General features: G+C 40.4%; 1 protein-coding gene across 1 annotated transcript in view; it reads right to left on the bottom strand.

Moving 5' to 3' along the window:
• The window catches only part of COL3A1 (collagen type III alpha 1 chain), a 175,016-nt gene that overhangs the window by 43,059 nt on the left and 114,959 nt on the right, over positions 1-16,998 (bottom strand). Inside the window, exons 18-26 of the mRNA XM_029605981.1 lie at positions 16,791-16,889; positions 14,120-14,173; positions 13,914-14,021; positions 12,506-12,559; positions 12,246-12,344; positions 8,545-8,598; positions 6,788-6,886; positions 3,389-3,442; positions 795-848 (exon numbers count right to left, since the gene is read on the bottom strand). Of these exons, the coding sequence (XP_029461841.1) occupies positions 795-848; positions 3,389-3,442; positions 6,788-6,886; positions 8,545-8,598; positions 12,246-12,344; positions 12,506-12,559; positions 13,914-14,021; positions 14,120-14,173; positions 16,791-16,889 (675 nt within the window). The remainder of the gene's footprint in view (positions 1-794; positions 849-3,388; positions 3,443-6,787; positions 6,887-8,544; positions 8,599-12,245; positions 12,345-12,505; positions 12,560-13,913; positions 14,022-14,119; positions 14,174-16,790; positions 16,890-16,998) is intronic.

Here is a 16,998-nt window from a genome sequence, read left to right as displayed (position 1 = left end):
CCAGTCTTGTGTGGCCAGATAACACCCTACTTAACCAGGTACCTTTAAAAGATATCTGGCTAAGTAGTGCTGCCACAGACTAGAGGGCCAATCCCCTCCCTCCCCCAGCCCACCAAAGGCTGCCAGGCCGGTAGCCTCCTACCCCCACACCCTCTGTCCCCCAAACCTATTGAAAACTTGAGAAACGTGGCCGGCCCTGGTTCCCGGTCCTGATTGTAAAGCACTCTGATCAGCGGCCTCCCCATCTTCCCCCCACCCACAACAAAGAGCCCTGGCACCTTCCCCTCCCCATCCAGGCCAATACATTTCTCATTTGTGCCGGGAGCACCCGGTGCTTCCAGTGCTGCTCTAAGATTATGAAAGAGGCGCACAGAACAAAGGAGCAAAAGCCAGCGAAATCTACTCAGGCTTACGTTAAGGTTACAGATAGATTTAGTCCCTTATGCTGTAAGTGGTACCTTTAAGAAACACTTTTTCTGTGCTTTCTGCTTACAGTTCCTCACTCAGAGGCCTGTTTTACTAAAGATGTTCTCTCATAAATTTGTCTTTGAAGGAAATGCTTCATAAATAGGGCCCCTAATGTTTGACTTGACGGAAAAGGAAAAATATCTCAACAAGCACAAGTGAAGGCCCGATCCATTATATTTACAATAAGAACTGACGAAAGTTTAAAAAATAAACAAATAAATAAACCCATGCAAAGTCTGATTGATCGAGGATTTTCTTCCATTCTGTGACTATGAGGGAGAAAACCCTTTGATAAACCAGGCCTTATATCTGGAATTAACACTCACAGCGGATCCAGCAGGGCCTGAAGGACCAGGATCACCACCCTTTCCAGGCAGCCCCTATTAAATAACAAAAGTAGACAATATGCTTAGTATGCTTAGTAAAAGATACATTAGCTGTTTGAAAATTGCCCTTCCCTTATGTACTTATAGGTAGATTTCATTTTGATTCTCTTTTATGTTTTTTCTTTTGCTTCACATCATTTATTTAAAATTAAATAATAAACTCAATGAAAAACAAAAATGTCAAGACAAATAATCGGTTTAGCCCAGTATCCTTCCTCTGCCAAAGTTTCCAAAAAAATAAAAAGCAGTATCCAGGCTCGGTGCCGTCCCACCCTGCCATTTAGCCCACCCATGGTCCGCAAACCTTCATGGAGCAGGAGCAAACTCCAGTCAGGCTGGACCCTCTGGTGAAGTTTATCAGAACAACTCCGGCCCCACCCAAGGTCGGTGCCGTTATGAAGTTCTGCTGTTCAGCCTGAGGCCCTGCAGCTGGCTGAGCCTGCTTTGCTCTTTTCTTTTTTGAAAATGAAATGAAACATGAGCACAATTTTGAGCATTATCCTCTGCTACATTTTCAAAATTAAATCAAAGCAAAATTGGGCATTGTGTTGAGATGTTCTACTTTCTTTCAAATTAAAAGTGTATCCCCTCAGGCAGAGTATTCTCTTCCAGTCCTCAAGTGGCCCAAATAGGGTGGGTTTTCAGGATATCGCGTATGAATGTGCATGAGATAGATTTGCACTGAAGCAGTGTGCAGACAAATATTTCTCATGCATATTCATTAATGATACCCTGAGGGCCGGATTAAGGCCAACTGATGCCCTAAGCACGACCCAATCATAGCGCCTCCCTCGGCCAATCCATTTCTTAACTGACAAGACGTTAAGACTCAATAAGTGCTGAAGGTAAAATAAGAGATTAAAAATTCAGTTTCTTCCAGGCCATCCCCAGGGCAAACCCCCAAACTATATTAAATATAAACTTAAAAAAAAATGTATGTAACTCTAAATAGCAGTGAGCAATATAAGCTAATTATTTACTTATAATTAGAGAGCAACAGAAAAAAATGCAAATTTTAACACTCTGTGGTACCCTCCCCCCCCCCCCCCCCTTCCCTTGATGCCTTATGCATGTGCTTATTTTGCTTAATGGTTAATCCAGGGCTGGATCCCCTGAAAATCTGACCCTGGAGGACAGGACATGAATAGCACTACCCTAACGTACGGTATAGCTCCGGCAGTAACTGCAGTCAAGCTAGTTAAGAGTATAAGAACATAAAATTCCATGCTGGGTCAGAACAAGGTCCATCGAGCCCAGCATCCTGTCTCCAATAGTGGCCAGTCCAGGTCACAAGTACCCTCCAGATCCCAAAACGTCGATGTATTTCCCGTTGCTGACTCCCAGGGATAGCAATGACTTTCTTCAGTCTACCTGGCTAACAATGTATTGTGGACTTTTCCTGCAGGAACTAACCCAAACCTCTTTTAAAGCCCGCTATGCCGATCACCTTGTTCATATCCTCTGGCAACAGATTCCATAGTTTGATAGGGCACCGAGTGAAAAAGTACTTTCTACGGTCTGCTGCTTGTTAGCTTCATGGTGTGTCCCCCTTGTTTTAGTATTATTTGAAAAGGTATTTATGCATTGTAGCCCACTCATGACTTGATAAATTTCTACATTGCCCCTTTTCTGTCATCTCTGGTTAGAGATTAGTGGGGAAATAACTTGTTTTACTGAGACAACAGAGAGAAAAGAAGCCTACAAAATTGTCCTAACGTGGACAGTAGTATAAGACAACCATCAAACAGTATACAATACATGTTTAAAATTGAGGAAAAGTAGAAAAACAATGGAGATGATTTTCAAAATGCCCAGCGTGCATGCATTTTCAGCTGCAAGCTATCCGGCTAGACTGCAACTGAAAATGTACTTATATTTAGCTAGATAAACCAGATACAGGCATAGCTATCTAACTTAGCTAAATTCATGTTTACTACCTGCCCCTGATCTCCAGATTTAGCCACTCACTGGAGGCAAATTTTTACCCAGATATTTAACTGCTTAATCTTGTGGCAAGGAGGTTCATATTCAAAATAATTATGTAGATAAAATCAACTTTTATCCATATATATCTGGCTCTTTAAATTTATCCCTCCTCCTTTGTCTGGGTAACTGGACACATTTCCCCAGACAAAAAGGAGCTGGGCCAGAGGTGTAGCAAGAGCAGGCTAATATATTTAACCAGATAGGGCCATATTAAGTACAGATAACAGGCCTAACGTTATCTGGATAACTTTTCCGGCTACCTTTGCCTGGATATTCAGCAAAAAACTTCTCCAGATAAGTTTCCCTGAATGTCCAGATAAAGTTAACAAAATAACTTACTCACTGGACCTCTAGAAGGCTGGATCCCTTTGAAAATTTACTCCTACTTTTCAGTGCAGAAGACACTTGAAAGCACAGTGCTATTTTCAATGCTGAAGCCTTTAGTGCTGCTTTATAAAAATGCTGAACGCCAGTGGTAACACCTGGTAAGTGAGCCCCTGTTTATACAAATGAGACACATTAAACAGAAGTTGCTATGTTGTACTTACTTGTGGGCCAGCAGATCCAGGATTACCTTTTTCTCCATTCTTACCAGGCTGACCCTAAAAAAAAAAAAAGAAAAGGATTCACAATTATTTCTTGATACTTACAATGCCGCTAATCCTATTCCTAACATACAGTGTAACAGGCTTTTTTGTGATCTTACGAATAGTCATTACAAGTATGATTCAATCAAAAACCTCAGACCGTGTAGGGTGCTTTAAGCATAATTATACTCTGAATTACTCAAGGAGACTCTTAATTTCGGGGTCTGCATGTAGCGCAAGCAATCTGAGCTGAATATTAGTTCTGACCTTGCAAATCAGGAGGCAAAGAGATGAGAAAAGGGGTAGGCCAGAATGAAGTTCTACTTCTGAGAAATATTATCATTTTAGATGGCTGGAGTGGAAGAGGTCTTACTATTAAACATCATTCCTTTGGTGTGACATACCAGTTCCTCGATATCGATCTGCTGGGAGGAGATATCCCAGTTTGCCCTCTACTGCCATTTGAGTTTGAGCATGTATAGGCACTGTTTGAATTCCTGTCCCCAATGTGTGAGTGAGTTGACTATCTTAATAAATAACATTATTCCTACCCCTGTTGCTGTGCTATTGACTAACAAAGGGAAATAAAATCCTTATCAAATAGGGACGGAACAAAAAAACCCCACATGGGCAGATTATTGAACACAATAAAAGGTCCACCAGATAAGCAGGTAAACTTTTGCTCTTTTGTCCTGTTTACGCATTAGTTTGTCTGGACTGACTGGAGGTGCTCGGGGGGGGGGGGGGGGGGGGGGGGGGGGGGGGGGAGGGGGAAGAAATGCTTATTTTTCAAAATTCAAAATTTTGCACCTAAAGTTTTATGGCAAAACTGCAAGCACCATATAGCAGGAATAAGTGTGTGTAGGTAGTTCTGCTGAGATAATTTTCTGAGAAACGTACAAGCGTTAACTTTGCTGTGAAAATTATTGTAACTTATGTATATTTCTGCAGCACAACTTAGATGGTCTGTAACAAAATTGTCTTGGGGGAGGAGACGGTAATAATTTTGTAACATCAACCATAAAAATGTCAGCAAAGACAACCATTAGTTACACCAATTTTCATATCGGACTTGCTCGTATAAGTTTGCTTGAAAATTTTCCTGGCAAAATTAGCTGCAGAAGTTACACCTGCTAAATCGTCTGCAGACATTTCTTGAAAATTTATGCACATGGGGGCGGATTTTGAAAGGGTTACGAATGTAACCCCAAGAATCTGCTCCTGCGTGCGCGCAAGCCCCGGGAAGCGCGTATGTCCCGGGGCTTGGAAAAGGGGACGGGGCATGGGTGGGGTGGGGGCGGGGCTGGAGCCTCCAGGCACAGTGGCCATTTGCCACTGTGCCAGGGATTGCGGGCAGGCCGTCGGCCGGCATGCGCAACCTGTGCCTGCCCAGAGGCAGGCGCAACTTCTAAGTTAAAGGTAAGGGGGGATTTTAGGAAGGGCTGGGGGGCGGGTTAGGTAGGGGAAGGGAGAGGAAGGTGGGGGGGGGGCGGAAGGAAAGTTCCCTCCGAGACTGCTCTGATTTCAGAGTGGCCGAAGAGAGAATGGAGGAAGGCTGCGTGGCTCGGCGTCCGCAAGTTGCACAATTGGGCACCCCCTTGCATGCGCCGACCATGGATTTTATAACATACACACGGCTGCGCGTGAATGTTATAAAATTGGGCGTAGATTTGTGCACGCCAGGTTGCGCGCACAAATCTACGCCCACGTGTAACTCTTAATATCCGACCCATACTTTTTTAAAAGACAAAGGTATACACATAAGACTAACCCCCCCCCCTCCCGACTCTGTCCCAGTAGCCCCTTCTCTTCAGTCTAGGTAAACGTGTGTGCAACAAAGATACATCACATAGGTTAATTTTTAGCAGGCCAGTGATTTTGTGAAAGGATGTTTGTGTTAAAAAACACTGCTTTACTGCATTGGAAAATGACCCTCACTATGAGATAGATTTAAGAATTGCTTGTGCAAAGATGGCCCCATCCATATGTATGTGGGCCATGCAAATTTTAACTGGGGGGGGGGGGGAGAGAGAGAGAGAGGGAGAGAGAAAAAGAGAGACTTTTAGAGAGACAATATAACTGCATAGATCAATTAATCAATTGTATGAGCTGTAGATAAGAACTTTTAAATAAATAAATAAATGACAGTCTATATATCTCCCTTTGTAAGAGGGGCACTTTCAACTCAGGGTGGGCTTTGGGAAGGGGGGTGTTATATTGGTCTGCCTAGGATTTTTTTTTAAAGGGGAAGACATATGTGAATAAAAGCCAATTTTTACCCACATAAACCACCCGAAATTTTGACCTCTGTTTTCAGAACGTAGGTGTCTGGTTGACTGAAAATAAGTGCCTAATTTTAGAGCCCGCTAGTCATTCTAGGTTGCCTAGATCTGAAAATCAGCAATGATCACCTAACTTCATTCCTCTGAGCTGATACGTCCCCTGGCCCCACCTACTTTTTAGGCTCCTAAATTTAGGTAATATTTTCAATTTTACAGATCTAGGCATCTAACTCTTTAAATTAAGTGCCCCGTATTTTGAATATCAGCCTCATTGTATTTTGCTAGTCACACTCTATGAGGTAGATCTTTAAAAAGTACGCGTGCGTGTACTTTTGTTCGCACAATTGGCGCAAAGAAAAGTACGCCGGATTTTATAAGATATGCGCGTATCTTATAAAATCCGGGGTCGGCGCGCACAACGCTGCACAAAATCGGCAGCTTGCGCGCGCTGAGCCGCGCCGTGCAGCCTGCCTCCGTTCCCTCCACGTCCCCCCACCTTCCCCTCCCTTCACCTATCTAACCCACCCCCCAGCCCTACCTAAATCCCCCCCCTATCTTTGCTGTACAAGTTACGCCTAGTTGAGACAGGCGTAATTTGTGCGCGCCGCCTCGGCATCCCCCGGCACAGGCCGCAGTGCCGGGGGACTCGGGACTGCCCTCCCAGCCCGCCCCCGAACCATCGCCACGCCCCAGGACCTGCCTCAGACCGCCCCCTGACCCCGGACACACCCCCAGCCAGCCAACACGCCCCCCTCCCGCCCCTTTTACGAAGTCCTGGGACTTACGTGCGTCCCGGGGCTTTGCGCTCGCCGACGGCCTATGCAAAATAGGCACGCAGGGCTTTTAAGATCTACCCCTATGTGTTTATCTTCTGCTTGAAAATCTGGTTGCATTAATGCATGTTTGAAGATATGTGCATAAATTTGAAATTAAGTGCCTAAATGAAAATTTGGCCTTAAATGTGTTAAATAACTGTGGTTATCATACAGCTCTGTGTCTGTAGGGCAGGACAAACAATGGGTGGAAAACCAGGACTGCTTAAGGTACATTTTAAGCCAATAAATAATTATAGACTTACCTCATTACCCTTAGGACCAGGGAAACCCATTACACCTGGCTGACCTCTAGGACCTGATGGACCAGGGTTACCAGATCGTCCTGCTTCTCCCGAAGGTCCCTTATAGAAAGTAAACACATGAAGATTGCATTATTAAATGTCCAGATAATAGGAATAGTATTGAATAATAAAATTAGTTCTTTAAAGGAAAAATTAATTAAACAATTGTGAGTAACCCACACAGGTGCACATTCCAAGAATACTTTTGTATCTTGTGGCTAATTTTCAAAAAGAAACTATATAGGTAGTTTCCTTTTCTAAAGTTACAACAAGGTATGCAGTATGCTTGAAAATATGCATGTGTATTTTCCTTCCCCTGATCCATCCCTGCTCCCAGGATGGTCTATTTTTCCCCCCCAGTTAAATCTAGGTAGATAAATTTATCTCCTATTAAGAAAATAATTTTCACCTCAGGGGATACAGCTGGATAGTTCCTTCGAGGTCCATATTCAGTAAACTGGCAACTGGGTAAGTTATCCAGATAAAGTTAAGCAGAATTTCCTTAGATAAGTGTCCCACTGAATATCTGTGTATAGTTATGTAGACAAAGTTATCCTGACAACTTTAGGCTGCTATTTGTGTGGACTGACTTGTCTACTACACAAATTTAGTCAGATAGCATTCAATGTGGTGCTATTGAGTAAATAATATGTTAGATGGGCATCGCCATGCCTTCAGACTTGTACCTATTTTGTTCAGGTAACTTTCTCTGCACAAAAAAAATGTATGTGGCCGGATACATGGGAAAAGGGGATATATTTTTATAGGGCCGAAATTTATGAAGGCAAATGCTAATTTTACCTGCATAAAACTTTAGTATATGGACCTCTTAGTTACCCAGCTAGATGCTCTTGAAAACTGTTCTACTGTATAGACATATTTCTTGTCTAAATGAAAGAAATACAGAAAAATCTGCTAGTTAGGAGACGTGTGTATGTGTGTTTGTGTTTGTGTGTGTGTGCAAGAGGTTCAGTTTAGGGCCTGATTTAATAAGCTTTTCTTCTATAGAGACAGAACAGGAGAAAAACTATACAAATCAGACCCGTAGCGTCTTATGCTATTTAAATAGCTCTCTCTATATAATGTTAAACTACTTTAACAAAAACAGGAGAAACTGTTTGCTAAGAAACATTTAGAGGGTAATTTTCAAACAGCTCGCATAAGCTAAAGTCGACAGGTACTTTTAACTTGCCGACTTTAGCTGGGATTTTCAAAGTGGATTTATGCACAGAAATGTACTTTGAAAATTCACAGGTGTACATGGAACTTTGTGTGTGGCAAACACACACAAAGTTACACCTATTCTTGAGAAGGTATTATTTTGTGCATGTGGATTTCCATGCACACATTAGAAAATGAAAGTGATGTGCACAAATACCGATCCCACCCCCAACTCCATCACCTGGATTGCCCATTTACCCTGTGCATAAAAGTGCATTCTAAAATGTGTCTGAGCAAACTTTATGCACATTCCCAAAAGGCTTTTTTCAAAGAACCACTTTTGGGCATAGACATGGGTTTTATGCACGCGAGTGCCTTTTAAAATTGCACCCTAAATTAGTATCAAACTGATTCTCTTCCTTTGTCACTTAATTCCATTTTTTATAGTTGTATTTTCTTTGTGCTATATGATAATATGTATAGAATTTAGGTCATGTGATGAAATGATTCATTTCAGATGTAGAATTTAGTATCACAAATGTTTCATTAAAATGTACCTGAGGTCCTGATTTCCCATCAGATCCTGGGCTTCCTGGACTTCCGGTCAAACCCTAAATTTGAAAACATGGAAATGAATTCCAAATTAAAGTAAATAATTAATGATAAGGCTAACTTTGCTCTTGCTTCCTGATCAAATAATTCCTATGAACCCACAGAATTTTGTCCATAGCTTGCCTTCTGTCAGTCTACAGCTTTGATCATGCATCTGACTTGCAGAACCACAGCTAATTCAGATTTAATTTTATTCATGCAACTTTCTCTAGAGTCTAAATAAAACATGCAAAACACCATCTGAATTCTACTGTTGGTGAAATAAATCATGCTGAAATATACATAACATATTTTGCTTAGAATATTATTGAAGTTAGGATCATGAATTTTGGATTCCGTCATCAATAATAAAATAAACTGGTCATCCTAAAGTCTCTTTGATTATGGCTGAGTGCTACGTGGCAGGTGACCCAGATTTAGATGGAATCTCTAGCCACTTTTGCTAACGATTCACAGGGAAGGTAATTTTCAAACAATCCATGAAGGACTAAAGCTTGAGGATACTTTGTAGACCAAGTTTTCAGAGCAGATTTATGAGAACAAATCTGCTTCAAAAGTTTGCGAGTTGTCCCACTACCCATGAGGACATACATACATGTACAAAGTTACATCTGCTCTATAAGGAGGATATTTTCAAAGCTTGTATACAAATAGCATACATGCAGATAAGTAGCGTGTACATGCATATATGATATTTTATAAACCTCTCAAACGTGCATACTTGCAGTAGTACGTAAATTTTAATGGGGAAAAAGGGGTGGTCTAGGGGTGTTCTGCAGTGGAGTTCTGAAGTATGTGTGCAAGTTGCTATTTTGAAAGAGGTGCTCATGCGTACATTACCAAATATTTCTGAATACTTTTATACATGCTAATTGACTTGTCTTTTCTCGGCAGTTTTTGGGTGGGTGGTCTGGGTGAGCTGGTTGGGGCTTTAGGATGAAGTGCCGGAGGGACCAGGTGAACTGGTGAAGGTCTTGGTGAACAGGTGGAGGAATCAGTGAACTGATGATTCCAATACTTGTGCAACTAAGTGTTTTCAGAATGCTGTGTGCACATACTTTAAAAAATATATGGCTCTGTGTTTACTTCTGGGTTATTATGTTTCAATTGTTACAATTATTTCACATGTAAAATATCTGCGTGCATTTTAATAAAATGGGTAGAGAAAGTATATGTTATTTATTTATTTATTTATTTAAGGTTTTTCTATACCGATATTCGTTATATGTGCTCCTGCATTGCTAATGTAATGCCTACCAAAACATAACTACATACTTTTGAGGTAGAAATATTCAGTGTTCATACAGTTCTTAAAAACTAGCATAAATCTCTGCAGGTCCACTTATACCTCAGACAGTTTTGAAAGTTGGGCTCCCTAAATGAGAGTAACAGGTGAATTTTCAAAGGATTTATGTATGTAAATGTAACATACTATCATAGCAATTTTCAAAAGCAATTTACCTTCATTAAATGTACTTAATAGAAGTAAAAACTACAGATAATTCAGTAGCATATATTTTTGCAAATTTTAAAAATCCACTTACATAAGTAAAGTGCATTTACATGTGTAAAACCCAGTTTTAAGCATTGAAAAGCTTTTGAAAATCAGGCCTGTGTAAGTGGGCTTTTGAAAACTGCTACAATATATGTCATTGAATTATCAACAGGTTTTACCCGCACTAAGTATGCAGATAAAAGGTTTGGAAACTGCTATGATAGTATGCTACATTTACGTGCATAACTCCTTTGAAAATTCACCTGCTACTCTCATAGGGATGGTAACTTTAAAACAGCAGTGTGGGCATACATGAACATGCGTATGCTGGCTGGAGCCCATGGATGCAACCACAACCATTTTATAACATGCGCGCATATATGCGTGCATCTTATAAAATCGACTGGACGCGCATTAATGTGAGCATCATTTTATATGGATGTGCGCATATGCCTCTTCTACTGCATAAGTAGGGTGGATTTTAATATAAATGTGAGCCGATGCAATTACCAGTGAAACCAGTTCATGCTCACTTTACCCAGTTACAGGATAGGACTTTCTAACCCCCCCTAGCTACTAACCACTCTTTTACCCTATCTGCCTCAACCCTTAAAACCCCACTGTCTAGCCTGGTTTTTTTTGTTTTATAACATACACATTATCTATAGCAGAAGTAAAGTTATGTGGTAGGGGACCCCGGTGCACACTTGGGCACATAAATACATAGAAACATAGGAATTATGGCAGAAAAGAACTAAATGGTCTATCCAGTCTGCCCATCAAGCTTATTATGGTAGTATCTGCCATGCCATGCAAGTATCTGCTGCGCCATACAAGTCACCCCTAAACTTATCAGTTTTACAGACCGTCAAAGACAGGGCCCTTTTTGGTTGCTGTTTGGGTCCAATTCCCTGCTACCTCTTGCTGTTGAAGCAGAGATCAATGTTGGATTTGTATCAAAAGTATCAGGCTCATTGGTTAAGGGTAGTAACAGCTGCATCAGCAAGTTATCCTCAATCTTATTTGGTTTACCAGGCTGTAAAATTCAATGTCTTAGTTGGTTTCTGTCTGAATCTAATTCCCCTTTTCCTCTTTTCCCCCTGCCATTGAAGCAGAGAGCAACGATGGAGTTGCATCAACAGTATGAAGGCCTGTTTGTTAAGGGTAGTAACCGTCCATTCATTCTTTTCTTCATTCCTATCCTTTAGCCTTTAAGGATCTACAGTGTTTATCCCACGTCCCTTTGAAATCTTTTACTGTTTTTGTCTTCACCACCTCCTCCGGAAGGGCATTACAGGCATCCACCACCCTCTCCATGAAGAAATATTTCCTGACATTGGTTCTGAATCATCCTCTCTGGAGTTTGATTGTGTGACCCCCTAGTTCTAATGATTTTTTAAGTGCTGGTTTCCACTTAAATTTCCAGAATGTCCATGCCCTGCCCAGACCATGCCCCGCCCCCTTTTGGGACTTTTTCTATTGTACGTGTATCAGGAGATACGCGTGTCTATGGGCATGTCTTAAAACCTGCATGCTGCACGCCAGCCCAAGAGACGCTAATATCGCCCTGATTTGGTGCACATAGGGCTTTTAAAATCTACCCCTTAAGGAGCCCAACTTTCAAAGTGTAAATCCTTTCCCTGCCCCAACTCTGCTTGCCTGAATGCCTTCTGCCTCCATGCAGAAAGGTATGTATGAAATCATATATACTCATACCTTTATGTACATAGGCTCTCAGTTGATTTTCTAAAGATCATTTATGCTTGTAAAACTTGGATTTTATGCATGCGAATCCTTTAGAAAATCAAGCCCTCGATGTTAGTGTCACTGAAGAGGAATTACAATTCATTCTGACAGTTGACGAAAGACAAACTGTGATTTAGAAAGAGGTTGTGCATCTCAAAGGATACAATCATGGAGTATGAATTTGTGAACTAACAGGGAAGAAGTTACAATGGATAAAAATGAACTTGTATGCTGAGCCCAGATCTCCATTTCTAAGGATTGGAGTGATTTTTATTTTGCTTTGGGATAGTAGTCTCCTATGTCATTTGTGGAATGGTTATCCTCAGGTTTTGCCATTTGGCCAGTAGTGTATGTGTTTATTGATCGGGCAGTAATCGGTTTGGATCTTCCAAGAAGATATCTTACTCTCATTCCAGGAAGACCAGGATTGCCATCACGACCAGTATCTCCAGGAGCTCCATTTGAGCCTGGACTTCCCGAAGGACCACGTTCTCCAGCAGGACCCTAGTTATATTTGAGAACAAGAACAGCAATAGCTTACAAAATATTTGAGAATGTCAGTTACAATACTGATGATAACTTTAATAATAATAATATAAAAACTTTCTAAAAATATTTCTATGAATATATAATTGATACATGAGAAAACCAGTATGTATATTTACCTTTTCTCCGGGAACACCATTACTACCTGGAGGACCACGGAAGCCATTAGTACCCTACAAGAAAAAGAGATCAGACCACAAAGAATTAAAAGAGGTGTGACACTAGGAACTAATTTCTAAATATAGGGTAAATAAATGAATAAGAAATAAAATCTCATGATATAATGATGAGTCTATTTTATTAACAGCTATTTACATTTATGACTATTTTAATCTGATCTCTTTTCACTTACCACTTAATAATCATATTTATCTTACAATATCCTCCTTATCATTCATTAAAAGGAGTTTCAGTGTGTCTGAAGAATCCCTTAGTCTTTCCTATGGAATTAGGTAGTCCAAAATATTTAAGGTGACAATTTGGAAAACAATTACTTCTCTTCCCTATATATTTTACTGTCAATTTTATTATTGCTGTGGACTATTGTTTCTGACATTCCTTTTACTCAAGGATGAATTTGTAATTGTACTTATACTGTTTAAACTGCTGAAAATGTGCAGACTTCTATGGAACTTCTCTGGCTAATTAATAGGTGATTTTATACTAAACAATGGAATTAGCTTTCAGTGCCCATAGGAGCCTATGAATTGCTTATAGAAATCACCAACTGTCTAATTTCTTGCATTGTATTTAATTTAGTTATTATTTTTTAAAAAATATTGGAGCACTGTGTGAGTTAATTTTAACAATGTCTGCATAAGTATAACCTCCGCAGTTACTTTTTATCCACAGACTTTACACAAATTTTCAAAATGAAAGTATGAGCATGCATTCACTTTGAAAATCACCCCTGGAGAATCCCATCCACGTTTGTACCTGCTAAATTGTGTGGGTACTTTTCATGGCAAAAACTATGTGTACACTTTGGAAAATGTGAAAACATGTGTATAGTCCCAGACCCTGCCTCAGGAACACCTCCCCCTCACTGTGAAGAAAATTATGCACATAGAGGTCCTAGGCATGTACATAAGGTGGGCAATTTTCAAAAAGTCCAATTCTTTCATGTAAAGTGCTTTTACCTGTGGAAATGGCTTTAAAATTTCCCTCCCTAAGTATACGTGTGCTGAGTAGGGAAGAGAGACACTTTCAATTATTTTAGACATAATGACAATATGATCTTTGCTTCATCCAGATTCATGAATATATCTTGAATTCAAGAAATCAAGTCAATAAGGTATATATGTATGTGGTATAATGAGCATATTAAATATATATTTTTTCATGTTTTCCAAATGGTGTGTGCTTTATTTTCCATTCTGTTTATTTTCTGTAAAAGGTTTCATTATTAAATTTTGATCTGAACAATCTAGCCTACCAAACCAAAGTTTCTTTAGTAGAAAGAAAATGCTCCCACAACACATTCTTTAAGGGAAAAGAGATTATGTGCTATTTTTTTATGTGTCTTACCCTTTCACCTGGAGCTCCAGGCAATCCATTTGTTCCTGGTTCACCATTAGCTCCTCTTTTACCTTCTTCACCAGCAAGACCAGAAGGTCCTGGAAGACCTGGTTCACCCTAATAAGGAAACAAAAGTAAGTAAAACCGGGCTCACTCCAAAAAACCTGCAGATCAGCTTATTGTTCTAGGAAATATAGGTTCAGAAAATTACTTACGCGCTCACCCTTTGGCCCACCATCTCCTTTTCCACCATCCTTGCCAGGTTCACCCTAGGAGAACAAATTTTGCCATTCCAAATATTACAAAGGAATAGAATATAGCTTTCAAGCAAACTGATTGGCTATACACAGGGTATTGTTTTAAAGCTGTACATTTTGTGGAGGTAGTTACTTTTGCTTCTTTGGAAAATGAATCAAAACCAAAAGAATATGATCTTAAAATAGGAATAACCTTCTATGGACAAGCCACCCATTGAGAGCAAATGTCTTGATACAGGCTGCTGATGAATGCAGTAGGCTAAGCACTAACCCCTGGATTCATCAAAATGCATTATTAATGCATTGATAATGCTTGCGTTAAGAAAAAAGGGGCATGTTTAGGGAAATTTTAGAATTACCGCACCACGCGGTAACTTACCACTTCACATCGGTAGTATTGCGTGGTGCGGTAAACTTAACATACCCTGCGATAATCCCTATTTTTCACATCTTGTGCTAAGGAAGAGGAAAGAGAGAGAGAGAGAGAGAGAGAGAGAGAGACTCTATAGCAGGGTACCATCAACCTAGGGTGAGATAACATAGCACAAAATTTCATCTTTGTGAGACTTTCCTCACTTCAAATGATATCAAATCTTACCAAGGTATACTGTGCTGTTAGTACATCTCACTCTACATGCGAAACTGGCCCCTAAACCCTAAAACAGCACCAACACTTCACCTTGACCTATTAGATGGCCCTCCTATAGAAATATAAATAGGTTCACACAGTAAGATGCACTCTCTCTCTTGGCCAAAATGCAATTCAAAAAATTGATCATGAATTGTGTTATGGCCATTTTGGGCATATCACACAGCCTAAAACCAGGAAACAAGGTGTAGTTATTTCTGGCGTTAAAACCATGCAATAGCATGTATTATGCTATTGCATGGTGTGATATTGCTCCTCATTTTACTAAATCTCACCCAAACTCCTCCCTAATCATGCCCCTCCAAAATAGTTGCATTCGTGCCATGCGATATTGTTCATAACGCATGCATTAACGCATTATTGCATACATTAACGCCATAACGCATTTTGATGAATGATCCTATAAGAGAACAACAAACATGAAAGTTGTACACTGTTCTTAAACATTTTCCCCAGAGAGTGAAAATGAGAAAATCCACTTAGTAAACTTAGTAAAGAGTGAGTTTAAGAATTTTAGTGTATACTTTCCTTATGTGATACTAGGGAAGCAAATTTGAAGCAATAGAAGAAAATGGAAATTCTCGTGGATTTTATGGAAGATTGGTTTCCTTTTACAGTAAGCAAATTATGATCTCCAGTTTACGAATGTTACCCATGCAACAATATTAGATATTTGAAAGGGACAATGGGGCAATTTTATTAACATAACAGATATTAAAAAAATGTAATAAATCACATCCATCAATGAGTAAAATCGGTTGCTATAAATGATTATAAAATGAAAATCCCTCTTGTCATCTAGGTCTCATGTAACTGTAATGGATAAGTGTTCTTTTCTAATTGTCGATGCTTTTCAGTTTTTGCATAAGAGTAGAAGAAGTACCATGCTGAGTCAAACCAAAGGTCCATCGAGCCCAGCTTAGTATCCTGTCTCTGACAGTAACCAATCACAAAATATAGGTTCAGTCTTTTGTTGCTCTCTCTCCCAGGGCAAGTAAGGCATTTCCTGGAGTCAGCTTGTCAATAACGCCTAGCCGTCTCTTCTCCAAGCTGAAGAAGCCTAACCCGTTGAGCCTTTTTTTCTAAAGGTAGTAGGGATGTGCAGAGCAAAATTTTATGTTCATATTTTTTATGTCCGAAAGGGGGTCCCACTTGCGGCTAATATGGACATAAAAAAAATCCAATGAGTTGGGTATATGTACATATGTGCAAAAAAAAAAATTAAACCCCCTCACCCTCCTTAATCCCCCCCCCCAGACTTACCACAACTCCCTGGTGATCGAGCGAGGAGTGAGGACGTCATTTCTGCAATCCTTGGCGAGAAGCATGTGACGTCGGTGGCACGTCGAGTGACGCGGCGTCACGTGATTCCCGGCTCGTTCGCGCCGGACGGCTCGTTTGGCCCAAAAAGAACTTTTGGCCAGCCCCAAGCTGGCCAAAAGTTCTTTTGGGCCGAACGAGCCAAGGATTGCAGAAATGACGTCCTCACTCCTCGCTCCATCACCAGGGAGTTGTGGTAAGTCGGGGGGGGGGGGATTAAGGAGGGTGAGGGGGTTTATATTTTTATTTTGGCTCAACAATCGCGATTTCCCACATATCAAACATATCTATGTTCGATATGTGGGAAATCCGATCGTTTATGTCGAATCAATTTTTTAAGTAAAAAAAAAATATGAGTTGCGTTTTACTAATGCGGTCAATCCGAATGCACACCCCTAAAAGGTAGCCACTCCATGCCCATAACCATTTTGGTTGCCCTTCTTTGAACCTTTTCTAATTGCCTTATATCTTTTTTGAGGTGGGGTGACCCAGACTGAACAGAGTATAAATTCTCTTTGAAATCTCCATACTTTGTTTTTCTTTTTCCAGAGAAATACCCTTCTATGGTTCTAATCCTCTGTCATATGTTTTTCCTCCCTATTTTCTAAGCTTTAGAGTTGGACAAGTAAAAGCATTAAGACAACAATTTTGATAACTTACTGGTCCACCTTTTATTCCAGGAACTCCATTAGATCCGGGAGGGCCAGGAGGTCCACGGGCCCCACTTAAACCAGGAGCACCAGGAACACCACCAGGACCCTGTTGGCATACAAGAAAACAATCTTTCTTGAAGTATGGCATTAAAGATGTTTAAATATTCAAGGTAAAAACTGAACCAGGTGAATTGCAACCTAAGATGAGTCTAAGT

Source organism: Rhinatrema bivittatum, chromosome 6 (genome assembly GCF_901001135.1).
Source record: "Rhinatrema bivittatum chromosome 6, aRhiBiv1.1, whole genome shotgun sequence".
In the NCBI taxonomy this organism is placed as follows: Eukaryota; Metazoa; Chordata; class Amphibia; order Gymnophiona; family Rhinatrematidae; genus Rhinatrema; species Rhinatrema bivittatum.
The sequence above is the reverse complement of the archived record's forward strand: the minus strand, read 5'-3'. Positions and strand labels throughout refer to the sequence as shown.